Below are 16,176 nucleotides of genomic sequence, written 5' to 3'. Positions count from 1 at the left end.
CACATGCATAAGGTCCTGGGTTCCATTCCTCAGCACAGAAAAAGCCGGAAGTAGTGCTGTGGCTCAAGTGGTAGAGTGCTAGCCTTGAGCTGAAGAGTTGAGGGACAGCGCCCAGGCCCAGAGTTCAAGCCCCACGACTGATAAAAAGAAAAAAATCCATTTCTTCTAGATTTTCCTGTTTGCATGTTTGTTTTCTAAATATTCCTTGTGATGCTTTGGATTTTATTAATTTGAATCTCTTATTTTCAATGAACCAAATCTTTGTTTCTTTTTTTTAAACTCTTGGTTTCATTAATTTCTGCCCTAATCTTTATTATATTTTTAGAAATTAGAGGTACATCATAAGGCCATTGAGTACTCACTCTTTTTGGTTGTTTGTTTCTATGTTGGCACTTATGGCTATAGGCTTTCTTTTAGTACTTCCTTTGCTGTGTTCCAAACTTGTGACAGGATATGCTTTCATTTTCATTAAAATCTGGGAGTTACTGATTTCTGCCTTTGTTTTTCATTGACCCACATGTCATTTAGCAATGTTTTGAATGTTTTCTGTAATATGCTTTGCTGTTGAACTCTTAAGAATACAGTTATTTCAGTTGTGTTTGCTAGGTCTTGCACAATATACATTTTTTTCCAAAATAGATCATTTATTTATTTATTTTTTGGGTCTGGTTGTAGGGCTTAAACTCTGGGCCTGAGTGCTGTCCCTCAGCTCTTCAGCTCAAGGATAGCGTTCTACCACTTGAGCCACAGCACCACTTCCAGCTTTTTTCTGCTTATGTGGTGCTGAGGAATTGAACCCAGGGCCTCATGCATGCTAGGCAAGCACTCTACCACTGAGCCAACTTCCCAGCCCCATCCAAAATAGATCATATCCTAAGACATAAAGCAACTATTGGATAAAATTCTCTATAGGTGTTAAAAGTCTACGTTGCTTTGTTTTGGATGACCTATGAGGGATATTGAAGTCTCCCACAATTGTGTTGGGGTTTATTAGCACTTATAAGATCTGTTAGCACTTATGATACAGATATGTTAACTATAACCACTTCATGGATTATTCCCTTTTCTGATGAATTTTAGTTTGAAGTCTTTTTGTCAGATATGTGTGGCTATTCCTGCTTGTTTACAGGATCTATTTTCTTTCCTTTTCTTTTTTTGGGTCAGTCATGGGGCTTGAACTCTGGGCCTGGGTGCTGTCCCTCAGTTCTTCAGCTCAAGGCTAGCACTCTACCACTTGAGCCACAGCACCACTTCTAGCTTTTTCTGCTTATGTGGTGCTGAGGAATCGAACCCAGAGCCTCATGCATGCAAGACAAGTACTCTACCACTGAGCCACCTTCCCAGGCCCCTGGGTCTATTTTCTTTTCTTTCTTTCTTTCTTTTTTTTTTTTTTTTGGGTCCGGTCGTGGGGCCTGAACTCTGGGCCTGGGCACTGTCCCTCAGCTCTTCAGCTCAAGGCTAGCGCTCTACCACTTGAGCCAAAGTGCCACTGCCGGCTTTTTTCTTTCTTGCTTATATGGTGCTGAGGAATTGAACCCAGGGCCTCAGGCATGCAAGGCATGCGCTCTACCACTGAGCCACCTTCCCAGCCCCCCTCGGTCTATTTTCTTGGAAGATCTTTTTCCATGCTTTCATCCTTAATCCACAAGTTTGGATAGTTTTGACAATGTCTAAGGTTGTGCACTTTTAATTTAGTTAAATTGTAAGGAATTTGTAAAATCCATTAAAAAGTTCATTCCATCATAGTTGGTTGCAGAATTAAAGATTTTATTAGTTATCAGTTTGTGAATAATTCCAAACTAGATCAAACACTAACATTTAGTAGTAAGCAAGGAAGAAGGTATGTTTTGTAATTGGGAAAGTGAGTCAATATAGTAATACTGTATAACATTGAAGAAGCTTCCTTAGAAGATTTCATTTTGAAGTTCAGCATACTTCAAATCCCAAAGGCAGTTTGATCATGGTTAATTTTTTAAAAGTAACTTTCATAGGTTTAAGTTTACTAACATTTGTTTTAATGGAGAATACTAGAACACACGAGTTTGTGTAGGAACACATTAAGGTATGCTGTGGCCAAACCTTGTACTGACACAAAAAAACATTAGGCAGTTCAGAGCTTGGGTAACAATGGAGTCTAAAGTGAAATGTTGGCTGCAGGAATTGCAGATACTGTATCCACACGTGCCTAAATAGCTTCCACATAGTTGGCTGGGAGCATGCCAGTTCTGCCAGTCCTCTGCACTGTGCCATACATCCAACCTTCATCAATAGCTTGAACGTTTACAATAGCATCTCCATCTTTGAAGGATACCTCATCTGCGTCTGCAGCCATGTAGTCATAGATGGCGCGGAAGATTTTCTAGTTTGGGAGTTAAAAAATAGAACAATTGGTTATCCAAATTATTAAAATCCAGTTTACAACTTAAAAAAATGGCTATCTACATTTAAGTCACACAAAAGTATGCTAATATTCACCAAGAAAGTAAAAACTCAGTATTTAGAAATCTACAAAGGAATTAACATCAGGAATATATTAGAACTTCCAACTCATCAAACAAAGGATAAGCGCAGACATCTCTCTAGAGAAGACACACCAATAAACAAGCAGAAGAAAAGATTTCCCACATCCTCGACCATCAGGGAAATACAAAACCAGGAGGAAAATGGTGATAACTAACCAGCAAACAGTGGATGTGAAGATGAAATGGCACAACCTCTTAGGAAGACAATTTGGCCATTACATTTTCTACTCTGGTCTGAGTATACCCAGGAGGAGTATCACTTATGTGCTGGGGATAACAGTACTAGTCATTACAACTTTGTAAAAATAAAAATTGTATATTCTATTTTGAATGCCCTGTTAATTATATGCTCATAAAATTGTGTTTTTACCTACTTGGTTCTGGCCTTGGTCTCCCTTTTTAGGCAGTCAATCTTGTGTTTTTAGAAACGAACTTTAAATGCCTTAGTAAAACACGTTGTGTAAAAGTCGTCAGAATCAAAATAGGGTCACTAAAATGCAAAAGGTTTTAGTGACCAAACGCAAAAAGGTTTTAGGCTCACAAAGACTGCTACAAACACACCCACAGGAGATCTCTGCCAGAAACTATCCAGCCTCAGTCTGCTGCTGCCATGTTAATTCCTTGGAACTAAGGATAAGTGTTTTGAAATATTTTTTAGCATGCTCACTTTGTCTTTAGCATCTTTCCCTTTGAATGTATCTAGAGTTTATTATAGCATATATTATTACAATGTTTCTGTATTCCTCACTAAATATAAGGAATTATGTTACTTAGGTTTATGTGCCATCCACATCCATCTCTTTTTCAATATTTTTGTTCTCATATTTTTATCCTTTTTATTGTGAAAATACCGTACAAAGGGGTTACAATTACATGAGCAAGGTAATGAGTACATTTTTTATCAAGCATTGTTGCCTCCTCCTGTGTTTCCCCTTCCCATCCCTTCCCATCTCCCCTGTTTCCCCGCCCCTCCATCCCCCCCACACCAAAGTTGCGAAGTTCGTTTTTCCACATAACGTCTTGTACATCTCGTTGTTGCAATGGGTCCACCTGTATTTGTAAGCATGCCAGTAGGAAGTTTTTAAGAGTTGCCCAGCATGTTTTAAAGACATGGTACTTTGGAGGCAAACAGTAAATATGGTTAAGTAGTGTATTCCTAATAGCAGTGTTTGTTTGGAATGTAACCTATGAATTTTTTTCTTGTATCCTGAAATATGCACACATTTATATTAACTCATTTTCCCTCTTTCCCTGCATAAATGATTCCACTTGGTCTATAACAATGATTTGTCCTAGCTTGCAAGTTCTTCCATAATTTTTTTTCTTTTTGCTGCTGCAGAGAATTTCCATGTTTTAATACTATCATAAATTAACCATTCCTTCTCTTCTGAAGTTTTACTAATCACTTTTCCTTTAACATTAGAATGTGATTATAATTTTTGGAGAAACGTTATTAGTTTCAGGGGGCTTCTTCCATACATGCATGGATACAATGTGATCAATATCACCCCCCCTATTACTCTTCTAGATGCACCTTCTGCCTTCCTTAAAACAATCAGTTTAATTGTTCTATTTTCATATTCATCTTCTCCTCATTGGCTTTGCTGGTACCAGCCCCCATAATAGTCACAACATCATTCAGTTTTTAAAGTTTCTTAGCATATGCGAGTTGTGCAATGGAGTCTTTTAATTTTTTTATTGTGAAAATACTGTACAGAGGGGTTACAATTACATGGGCAGTGCAATGGAGTTTTTATATGTGCATATATTTTAATCATTAATCACTAAGATCTGAAAGATGAAAGTGCTCTTGCAAATGATATTTGTATTTTATAACATAAACTATTTTGTATTAAATAGCGTAATGAAACTCACTGAAATTGTTACAAGTGAGGAGAGACCAGAGGAATGAAGGAAGAGTCATAGATGAGGTGAATTTCATCCAAGTACATATATATATATATATACATATAGATAGATAGATAGATAGATAGATATAGAAATATCACAATATCCCTTTGTACAATTAGTTTGACAAAAGCTTACTATAATGTTTACATGACACTTGTTTTCATTTGCATTAGTAGTCATTTGGGGCCATTTTGCTGTTGGTGGTGGTGGTCATAAGGCTTAAAAACTCAGGGCCTGGGTGTTACCCCTGAGCTCTTTTGCTAGTAGGCTAGTGCTCTACCACTCTGAGCCACAGTACTACTTCTGGCTTTGTTCTTTTTGCTTATGTGGTGCTGAGGAATTGAACCTAGAGCCTCAGGCATGCAAGACAAGCGCTCTACTACTAAGCCATCTTCCCAGCCCCGTTAGTCTTCTTTTAATGGTCAAGTTCATCAGCCAATTTTTTTTGGCTACGTTTTTACAGTCTTATATTTTATGTTTAGATCTTTGTACAGCTGTTACTGAAATACACTTTCAGGTGAGTAATTTTCATTATTTTTGTTAAGTAGATACTAATGTATCTCAAGATCATGAACTCATCCCTTGCTGCTGATTTTTTTTTCCAACAAAAGCCATTTTTCTGTGGTAGTCCAGCTAGCCTTTATGATCCTCTTGCCTCAGCTTCCTTTTCAAGATTATTTCTGGATTTCATGTATTTTTGTATCCACTGTTGTGTCCCACCCATATTTGATTAAAATAATCCTCTATTTTATGACATAAGTTACTTTTAAAATTTGCTTTGCTATTCTGACATATCTATTTCAAATAAATTAAAAGATTAACATATCAATTAAAAATTTTCCTTTGAGAATTTCATTAGAACCACCTAATTTTATTCTTTTAGGAGAAGTGGCAGATTTATAACACTGAAATATAAATGTCTAAATATGTAGTTATTTTTTATATTCTAGTATGTTCACACAAATGCTTTTCAGTTATAAAGTATTATGCTTTAGTGATACGGAGTTTTTAAGTGAGTTTTAATGAAGCCTTGTGAAATGTTAACATAGTTGGCTTACTTTTTCACTATATATAAATGTATGTATGTGCATCCATGCATGTGTACATACATACACAAATATATATACATCTTTGAAATATGATTTCAAGCACAATAAGTATATCTGTGTGATAATGGAGTTTGAATGCAGGGCTTGGCCCTGACAAGGAAGGTACTTTATTTCTGAGCCATGTCTGAAGCTTTTGAGAGGGGGTTTTGCTTCCTGCCCAGGTATGTGCCTAGCCTGACATCTGCCTGTTTTAGGTCTCCCATTTGTAGGTAGGATATCACCAGTACAAACTACTACATTCAACCCTCTCCTGAGAATGGGTCTTAACAATCTCTTTTGCCCAAGCTGTCCTTGAACTACAATCCTTCCGATCATAGACCCACAGTGATTACATGCTCAAGCTGCCAGCCTACACAGTAAATGTTTTAGGATAGTTTGTAAAATCTGTGAGCCAAAGTTTAGGCCTCTCTCCCGGTCTCTCGGTCTCTCTGCCTCTCTGTCTCTCTGTCTCTGTCTCTCTCTCTCAGTCACTGAATAATGCTTGCTTTTAATTTGGGTTTTTGTAGTGAGGTTTTTTTGTTTTTGTTTTTTGTTGGTTGTGGGGGCTGAACTCTGGGCCTGGGTGTTGTCTCTCAGCTCTTCAGCTCAAGGCTAGCGCCCTACCACTTGAGCCACAGCGCCACTTCCGGCTTTTTCTGTTTATGTGGTGCTGAGGAATCGAACCCAGGGCCTCATGCATGTAAGGCAAGCACTCTGCCAACTGAGCCAACTTCCTAGCCTGTAGTAAGGTTTTCTGTTAACAAAAGCATTTTCTGAAATACAATGTCTTGTTTGAAAGAAAGCAAAGAACAGAATTCATGAACTAATACATAATCAACAAACAAGTGATTTGAATAGGTTGTCACTTACTCCAGCAGTAGATGGATGAGATGGGATCGAAGATAATGTGGTCTGTTGAGTAGCAACTGAAGATGATCGTTGTTGGGGGAGCTCTGTGGTTTTTACATGTTTGTAAGCTACAAATAGGAGAGGGGGGAAACAAAAAGAACAGGGCTAGATATTGAATCTGTTAAGCAGCTGAGTATTGTCTTTTCTATTTTATTTTTGGCAGTCATGGGCTTGAACGCAGGGTCTGGGCATTATCCCTGAGCTTTTTTGCTCAAGGCTTGTATCTACCACTTCGAGCCACAGTTCCACTTTGGTTTTTCTGATGGTTAACTGAAGAGAAGGGTCTCATGGACTTTCTTGCCTGGGCTAGCTTTGAACTGTGATTTTCAGCTCTCAGCTTCGTGAGTAGCTAGGATTATAGGCATGAGCCTCCAGGAACTAGCTAATGTCTTTTCTAAGAGATCTAAAAAGCAGATGAACATGAATCCTCTAACTACATGTAACTTTCCTCCATTTTAGCCTTTGATTATTAGAAAAAGAGAAGAAGGTTTTTCTGTTTTACAGTGGTTACTGCTCCTCTCACAGTCACAGTCTAGCTGTGGTGGTTGGCAGCAGCATCCATTTGTACCTGTTGAGGTTGCAGAGAAGAAGACTCCACCGTCACTGTAGGTGGAAAGGTGGTGGTTGGCAGCTTCTGAGTGCTCAGACTTCTCTTCGCCCCCGCTGATGCTCAGTGCACTGGCAGATCGAGACTGCTCCCGGCTCCGGCGCTGAGCTTGGACTGGGCAACATATAGCAGAGTTGAAAATTTTAAGGTAATAATCATAATTGCATCACAATTGTGGTTCTTTTTTTTGCCAGCTGTAGTTTTCCATAATGTTTCAGATGTATAGTTGTCATTTTTATTTTATAGGTAATAATTTAAATATATGTCCAAAGGTCTTATGTCAGTCAGATTTCAAATCTGTGAATCTATACTTAACTAACTACTCTTCCTACCACCTTGGCCATTTTTCTGGCTTACTGAAGTAGATATTAATCACATTTAGAATTCATTTTCAATATCTCCAGAAAGGTCTCCTAACTTCCTGGTTGATTTAAATACTCTGGGTGCCAATATATTATGGTCAGACCTTTAAAATTAAGCACGTCAAGGCATAACCAGGATTTTCTGACCTCTTTTCATCAGTGAACTAGAATATTAATCTTTTAAGGAATGGTAATATGTATTCTACTTTTTAACATGAACAGCAAGTATGAAGATGTGGCACTGTTTTGCTGAATGAATATCTTTCTTGACATACCGGGAAAATTCATCATCTGCCCTCTGCAAAAGAATTTATTTCTAACTTTTACTATCTTTTTTAATTAAAAAAAAATCTACAGATGATAATGATGTCTCCAAAGGAGACATCGACTGAGTCAATGAACTAAAACTTTTTTCTAACTTGAATTTGACTAGCTTTACCCATTCTCCAAGGGTAGTTCAGAAAGCTAACAACTCCAGAGGGGAGAAACTTCAATGCCTAAAAATTACTGAGCCCACCAAATGGTGAGGTTTGTGTTGTAAACCTCTTTTGGCATAACATACCATTGATCATGTGTAAGCTTCGGGACTGAATATTGTCTTCTGCTGGGTCATAGTCAAAAACGGAGCCAGGATTGGTTCTCCAGACACGTAAACCTGCAAGGAAAACCAGTGATCAAAATGGGTACTCTTGCACCCTTTCAGCCATAAACATAAACAGCAGGAGGATTGAATCATTCTTGTTTATCTTAACTTCTTGTTCTCAGGGAACAAAGAAAGGCAGACACCTCAGCTTTGCACAGGGAGGTAATAGGGACTTTACTATCACAACTCATGAAGACAGATTGCGTAGCTAAGTAGGTGGCTGAGATCTGGACAACGGTGACCAGAACCAGTGAAAAGCTAAGTCAGTGAAAAGCTGGGTATAGTTTGTTTTCAACAGTGTCTTGTACATCTCATTGTTACAACGGGTCAACCTGTATCTTTGTTTCAGCATTTTGTTATTTCTCTTCCCCTTCCCAAATTAGAAAAATGTATATACAAGATGCAGGACACTGACGTCAAATACAGTGAAAACGGGTTATACCTGGGTGGAAGAACATACAAGAGAAATTACAACTGGGGGTAGGGAGGAGAGAAGGTGGGGAGGGGAAGGGATGGTAGGGGAAAAACAAAGGAGATGGTAACAATGCTCGACAGGAAATGTACCCATTACCTTACTTATGTAACTGGAACCCCTCTGTACACTTTTTTTTAAAGTGAAAATACCATATAGAGGGGTTACAATTACATGGGCAAGATAATGAGTACATTTCTTATCAAGCATTGCTGCCTCCTCCTTTGTTTCCCCTTCCCATCCCTTCCCATTTCTGCCCCCCAAACCCCCCATATTTTTACAATTAAAAAAAACATTTAAAAAAAGCTGGGTATAGTGGTGCGTACCATTATCTAAGCTATACAGGTAGTGTAAATAGGAAGATTATAGGGAAAAAAAGCCCTTATTAATAAAGCGACTACAAAGGGTTGGAGCCATGGCCGAGTTAGCAGAGAGCCCACCTGACAAGTGCAAGGCCCTGAGTTCAAAGCCCGGTACTGCCAAGAAAAATCACCAGACTGGGGTCCTTTGTACTTTAATTAGGTATAGTTATTTTACTTTTGTTTTTAACTACCTGTAATAGTCTCATGGTCTTGATCATTCCGTTTCTGTTCCATTTCTACCACTTTCCTCTGAATTCCTCGGTAGTTAATGTCACTGAAGTCCTGTGTATTCTTCTTTACTCGTTCAGTAATAGGATCTGTCACCACTGGTGTGAAGCAACCCTTGTGTTTCTCAAAGTCTTCATGATATTTCACCTGAAATACCATAAAAAGTTGCTTTATTAAAATATTTTCTGAGATCATCTTGTTTTCTTTTTTTCATTTTCCAACAGGCCACGGTAAACCCTGAGGAATCACTGACTCACCGTTGAGATGTGCCTCTGGGTTTCCCTCACCCGTCTCATCTCTGGGGTATCCAAAACATAAGCAGCTTTGCCTTGTATTTGTTTCCGGAAGCTGTCAGAGTAAAGAACCTATGGAGGAGAGATCATAGATGAGTATAGGTCATAGGGCTGGCTGGCTTCATTCTTAAACCTTAAAGCCTTTTCAGAGATGGAGATGGAAGAAGCTGGGGAGGGAAGCTTGAGTCATCTGACAGGACCCAGCAAAATGTGGAACTAACAGTGGACCAAGATTACTGCATGAGCACAGGTAGGTCTCATATCAGAAGACAAAGAATTTGTTTGCCTTTGAAAATGAAACACTCGTTTTCAAAGGAGAAGGGGAAAGGACACAGTTTAACTTTGGAAAAGGGGGAACGTAGCCTCTTGAGTTTGTTAGGAATTGATGCATCAGCACCAGCATATTCTGTGGTATTGTCAGTAAATCTGACAATAAAAGGAATCTGAAAGATCCATCCCTTAAAAGGGATAATGTCCATATTTCACAAACCAATATGCTAACACAGAAATAAAAGTCCCCTAGAGATAAAACCTCAATATTTCAAAACCAAAGAAGATGTCTATTTCTGAGTAATACCCATTTCATAAAATACTTTAAAAGTAGTGAGAGCAGAAAACTGCAGAGGTAAGAGGATCAGTTTGTTATAGTTGGTTATGAAAAACTACCTCAATGTTGGTTATGAAAAAGTACCCCCAAAAGGAGGAAACCATTGGAAGTTATGTTTAGTATGGTTGTTTGGCATTGAAAAGCACAGTTGTGTTAATTTTAGTGTAGCTTTTCAAGGGAAGAACTGCACATTTTTATGGGTGTTAAAATGTTATTTTCCAAGATGTTGCATTTATCTCTTTAAATTTTAGTGTGGTTTTTTCAGTTGAATGAGAAAGGCATGTTTTCATGATGTTAAAATGTTATTTTACAAGTTGTTGCACTACTCCATTTTAGTCCTAGAAAATACCGAGCTAATGTTTTCTTGGTTGCGCTTAGCTCTCTCCATCTCTGGAGTAACAGGTGTCGGAGTTGCTTTTCTCATATTCTCTTTGTACAATACCTAGGGGAGCCAAGAAAGCATCCAGACATCAGAGAGTAGGTAAACCAGTTCCGAAAAAATAATGTAGTTGGTGTTATGGCTCAATTACATCACACTGTAAGAAACACCTCAAAAAAGTGAAAGGCATTAAAATGTTATAACAGAAAGCAATGGATGAGAAGTAAAATGAGTGCAAGCTAGTGGGATTGGTTTGTTTTTAAATGGTCAAGGAAAAAATTTAAAAGATAACAAGTTTTGAAAACACTGTGAGATAAATTAGTGGTATAGCCATAATGGCCAAGCTTGTTAAAATTTTAATGATTTTTTTTTTTTCCTCTCTGAAATACCGAGCTAAAGTTTTCTTGATTGCGTTTGACTCTTTCCATCTCAGGAGTAAAAGGTGTGGGGGTTGCTTTCCCCATATTCTCTTTGTATAGCACCTGTGAGATATAAAGTTGTACCAGAAAGTCACTAGGAAGCAATAGTCACTATTAAATATAAGGCAATCATAGGAAGGGAAACATTAGGTTTCATCTATTACTATTAGTGAGAGCAGCTCTCAAGAAGAAAGCGTTAATGCCAATCGTAAATGTGGTATGGTATTTAGAGGCGATTCAAATTGAAAAGAATCTTTAAACCTTGAATGGGGTTAGGAGCAGGCCAAACTGCAGGGGTTACTGTGAAAAGCATTTTTGTTTCTGAAGACAATACCGAGCTAATGTTTTCTTGATTGCGTTTGACTCTCTGCATCTCTGGAGTGACAGGGGTTGGGGTGGCTTTCCCCACATTTTCTTTGTACAAAACCTAAGCGAGTCCAATGGATCCAATAAGCCCAAAAGAAAAAAAGAAAAAGGAAAAGGGATTATAGTTATCAAAATAAGAAATGGAATAGATAATTTTTATGAGACTTAGAATATCATATCATCTAGGCAAATAAGGTTAGATGAAGACTAGTAAGAAATTTGATTGTAGTTACAGTAAGATACTTGTTTACAGGGTAGAGCCCTAACCCTGAGATTTTTACAGATTTCAAGGGGGGTCTGCACTGTTCCCAGAAAGAACAAATTTACTGTTTAGTATATGAATGTCAGTCTCTGAACAAATCATCAGATCGGGAATTACTGAGGTTGAAACGGATCCAATACAGCAGCTAGTTACTGGCCTTGTCTACAGACCATAAACTCTTATAGACATCTCAGTAAAATTGTAGGCCCTCAGACAAGGCAAAGGAGTCCTTTTTTCTTTCTATCCCTTGTACACTCCCTCGTGAATTTGTTTAGTATATCACAATAAAAAAATGCTTTCAGCAGTCACATCCCTATGATAAATCATAGAAAGCACAGCACCGCATCATGTTAAATTCTTGAACCCAATGTCCCCCTTCATTTTCATTCTGGGGAACCTGGGAGGTTTGAAAAACTGGCATTTAACAAGAATTCTGGTGTAGCAGTGGTTCTCAAAGCAGAGTCAGCTTTGGTCAGGATCACTTGAAAACTTAGAAATACAAATTCTCTTGTCTTATGTCACAGTTGCTAAAGGAGAAACATGGGGTCATACACCTAGCAGTCTGGTTGAACAAACCTCCAGATGGTTCTGCTGCATACTTATGTGTTAGAAACACTGGACTTAGGACTGGAGAAATCTGTACATGGTGTGATGCTGACACGAACCCTAGCCCTACGGTAGTTCATATACACATATACACACTAGCATAGAGTAAAAGCTTACAGGCCCTATTTACTGTTAGCATTTAAAGACCATGATAAAGATGAAAGGGTAACACAAAAGACCTTTTCTGTGACACTCCGGTTTTTAAATTGACAATTGCCCAAAACACTACTGGATCAGAAGTTATGCCATTATCCATGAAGGAGAGATAGGAGTTATTTTTCCCAAGGTTTCTTTGTCTAACTCTCACAGTGTGGGGCTAAGGATGTAGTTCAGTGGTTAGTGCTGAATTTGATCCTCAGCATTACAAAACAATAACAATGCCAATAGAAAAACCTGACAGTACAGTGTAGATTAGAACCCAAAGTCATCAACATGACATCATGATTCTAATACTCAAGAAAGAGTCCATTATACCTGCTACACCACCCCACACAAGCTCACCCCAAATTTTTCATGGAAAACAAAGAGACCTTGGGAGTAGTGGAGAGTTAACCTTGGAGAGAGATGAACAAGAGAATGTTTTATAGGAAAATCTGTTACTTCTTGATATTAGAACTTTGTTAAAGATGAAAACAATTTTGTTATTACAAGAGTTAAGGCTAGGGAACAACAGTAGTCTTTAAAACAGTTGTCTTTTAAAAAACTAGGATTAATATGTATTATTTTAAATCATTGAAGTAGTATTTTAAAATTATTTAAAAAAACACATTTTTTTTTCTGCCAGAGTACCGAGCTAATATTTTCTTGATTGTGTTTGACTCTCTCCATCTCTGGAGTGACAGGTAAAGGGGTTCCCTTGCCCATATTTTCTTTGTATAACACCTGCACGATGAGAAAGCATCAGAGAGATATCGTAAGTGATGTTCCATTTTACTGTGAAGTTTGAAGTATAAGGCCCAAAACAGTAGTAATCCAGGGAGCCAGGAGCTATACACTGACAAGATACTTTAGTGATAGCTGTTATTGGGTTGGGGAAGCTGCACCCTCCAGGAAGCAAGAACTTCAGCTGCTAGGTGGGAGAAAGCTGAAAGTTATCAATACTTTTTTTCTGCTTCTTTGAGTAGGTTGACTCCTAAGCAATGCAGGGATGTCAGTGGTTAGAACTCGTGTCTCATTATCCACACAAACTAAATCATTTGTTATTTCTTTTTTGTTATTTTACTTTTTAAGTTTAAAAAATATGAAGTAAAAATGCCAAAATTAACTATATTATAGAAAGGAGAGGATGTCTTTTTGCAAAGTGAGATACATTAGAAGCAAAGAAAGGGAAGAGGGTTTTAAAATGATCAGTGTAATTATGAAATTAAATGGCATCTTTCTCCCCCTTTGTTTCCAAAATACCGAGCTAAGATTTTCTTGATTGTGTTTGACTCTCTGCATCTCAGGAGTGATAGGGATTGGAATTCCTGTCCCCAGGTTTTCTTTGTATAGCACCTGTACAGAAAGTAAGCATCCAGAACAAAAGCAATCAATCATTTAGACCCTCATCTTTGCAGTGATTGGGAGTGGAAGGGTGGAGGAAGATAATGAGTCAGAGAAAGGAAATCACAGAAGCTTTTAGGTTCAACCTGTATAAGTTTAAAAACAAAGGAATGCAGGAAAGAACAGCAAAAACTAAAAAATATGAAAAGGAAGTTTTGTTATTATTCTTATTTGACCTAATCTGTACAGAACTGAGCAACGAACACCAGGAAAAGGAGAAATTAGTCATCCTCATCTTGTTATTGGGGAAGGGAGGGATGGAAACAGATTTTTGATTTGGAAATGCTATTAATAAACCACATAAGGATGTTTGGGTTTTATAGATATAAATAGAAGATAACATACACAAGTCTTTTGTTGACTTCTAAAGTAAGTCAAAATAATGAATTTTTAGTTTGGGTGAAGATGGTAGGAAAAATTATTTTTAAGGCAATTAGAAAAGGACACATACTAAAGAGAGAAACTTTAAAATATCTATACAAGTACCAAAGCAGATTAGAATAGGAAATGAGGCCAAGAGATCTTCCCAGATCTCTTTAAAGCTCCTGTTCAGATCAAACTTGCCATGGTAAGATAAGCATTGATGCTTACACACTGAGAATGTTATGTCTTTCAAAGTAGGAATAGATTACTGAACATATTTTAAATATTAAATCAACCATCAGATTAAGGTTTAGCCAAAGTATGACGACTGCTTTGTAGGAAATGGCGGTATTAATTTGGGAACAAGGTGGTCAAAGTTTTTATTGGGATAAGTTGATTAGATTTTTAAAAAATCTAGCCATTTAAAAAATAGTGAAGGGGATTTCTTTTAAATACCGAACTAAAGTTTTCTTGATTGTGTTTGACTCTCTCCATCTCTGGAGTGATGGGGATTGGAATCCCTTTGCCGAGGTTCTCTTTATATAACACCTGTATGACACAAGAAAGCATCCAGAAAAAAAAACACAACAGAAAATACATAGGGAGACTGTGATGAGACAACACACATGAAACAGGAAAGATAAATTCACTGCTCTGTGCAGCAGGCTAGGGTGAGTGCACACTGAGGCCAGGGCATTTGATGCTTAACTCTTTACCCATGAACAAAGACATGTTTATTTCCTGTCAGGAAATAGACAAGAATACAAGTAACTTTATAAAAGTTGGTAAAATATTCTCATCAGAATAGAAAACTTACATGTCTTACATGTTCTATTCAGTGTACAATAGAGTCTTTTAAAATTAAGTCAATAAATACTTTTCTTACATAGAATGTTTGCCTTAGAGTCTAACATTTAAAACTACAGACTGAATCTGCACACTTTGGCAAAATTGGTCTCTGTTTAGACTATACAGATAGTCTGCAAGTTGGTGTTTTAATATGTGGTATTATCCACAAAGTTTGGCACCAATGGACAGCTTCACTTAATGCATTAACATGAATGGCTACTTTAAAAACAAATTCCAGGATTACTAGTTTCAAATGGAATTCAAACAAGAAATAACTAAAACATAGTGTGAAAATTGATACAAGCCTTTAAGGAAGGAATAATGATAGTAAAACTGCAGGGGGGAAACCAGAAAATTAAATACTTCAAAAGATATACCAAAGCACATTGAAAATTTAACAAAATCGAAAGGTCATGAGTTGTTAGTAAATAGTAATTAAAAATAAAACAAAAAGGTTACTAATTTAATTATGTCAAAGAATCAAACTTCTAAAAAAACAGTCAAACAAAATTAAAACAGATCTAGTTAAATTTTCCTAAAGACATTTGAGTCTCTATCACTGGCATAAATGGGCCTATGAACCTTATGTAAAAGTATCACGGACTATTTGGAACAGCAATTAAGAAAAGAGAAAATATGATTAAGTATAAATGTATAGTGTGATCTATATCTATCTATCTGTCTGTCTGTCTGTCTGCCTGCCTGCCTGTCTGTCTGTCTATCTATCTATCTATCTATCTATATCTTTTTTTGTGCCAGTTCTGGGACTAGATCTCATATCATGGGCGATGTCCCTGAGCTTCTTTTTACTCAAAATTAATGCTCTACTACTTGAGCTACAGCCCCACTTCCAGCTTTTTGGTAGTTTATTGGAGATAGAGTCTCTGCTACTCTGTATATTTTAAGAAATCAAAACTATGCACAATGGTGTATACTATAAGCCCAGCATTGGAAAGTCAAAGCAGGAGGCTAGTTTGTCAATATGAGTGCAGCTTGGGCTAGTGAGCTCCTGCCTCAAAAAAGTCCTCTCCTTAAAACAAATCAGAAGGCCGAGAATTCTATTCATGAAATGGTAAAATGCTTTTGGTTCCAGTACTGGGCAATTTTCTTTCTAGGAATTATTTACCCAGATAGGATCTATGTCAAGGTCACTATTGTTCCAAAGCAAGAGGCATCATTCCCACATGTGGCTTCTGGTTCCTTGTACACTAACCCAGAGACATCAGGTAAGAGTTCCAACTAAGTAAAAGCTTAAGTGTTTGGGTTGTGTTTGGAAATCAGTTAGCTTCAAAAGTGCCAGCAGTGACATAAGAGTGAAATAAAGGAACCAGTGAAACGTTTAAGGGACGATTAGGGACAATTATAGAAAGCATGAAGCATTAGATT

The 16,176-nt window shown here is 37.4% G+C and overlaps 1 protein-coding gene across 16 annotated transcripts in view; it reads right to left on the bottom strand.

Moving 5' to 3' along the window:
- Positions 1 to 1,829: 1,829 nt before the first annotated feature.
- Positions 1,830 to 16,176, bottom strand: part of Neb (nebulin) — a 214,272-nt gene continuing 199,925 nt past the window's right edge. For 5 of the 16 annotated variants that reach the window (XM_070023306.1, XM_070023321.1, XM_070023328.1 and 2 more), the window contains 12 exons: positions 14,398 to 14,490; positions 13,438 to 13,530; positions 12,826 to 12,918; positions 11,137 to 11,229; positions 10,773 to 10,865; positions 10,354 to 10,446; positions 9,362 to 9,469; positions 9,068 to 9,251; positions 7,962 to 8,054; positions 6,999 to 7,151; positions 6,392 to 6,498; positions 1,830 to 2,359 (listed from right to left, as the gene is read on the bottom strand). In XM_070023306.1, the coding sequence (XP_069879407.1) occupies positions 2,186 to 2,359; positions 6,392 to 6,498; positions 6,999 to 7,151; positions 7,962 to 8,054; positions 9,068 to 9,251; positions 9,362 to 9,469; positions 10,354 to 10,446; positions 10,773 to 10,865; positions 11,137 to 11,229; positions 12,826 to 12,918; positions 13,438 to 13,530; positions 14,398 to 14,490 (1,377 nt within the window). In that variant the 3' untranslated portion in view covers positions 1,830 to 2,185. The remainder of the gene's footprint in view (positions 2,360 to 6,391; positions 6,499 to 6,998; positions 7,152 to 7,961; positions 8,055 to 9,067; positions 9,252 to 9,361; positions 9,470 to 10,353; positions 10,447 to 10,772; positions 10,866 to 11,136; positions 11,230 to 12,825; positions 12,919 to 13,437; positions 13,531 to 14,397; positions 14,491 to 16,176) is intronic. The other 11 variants (XM_070023382.1, XM_070023389.1, XM_070023376.1 and 8 more) reach the window with 7 other exon arrangements.

The sequence above is a fragment of the Dipodomys merriami genome, unplaced genomic scaffold (assembly GCF_024711535.1).
Source record: "Dipodomys merriami isolate MVZ:Mamm:240054 unplaced genomic scaffold, mDipMer1.0.p SCAF_1, whole genome shotgun sequence".
Lineage (NCBI taxonomy): Eukaryota > Metazoa > Chordata > Mammalia > Rodentia > Heteromyidae > Dipodomys > Dipodomys merriami.
The sequence above is the reverse complement of the archived record's forward strand: the minus strand, read 5'-3'. Positions and strand labels throughout refer to the sequence as shown.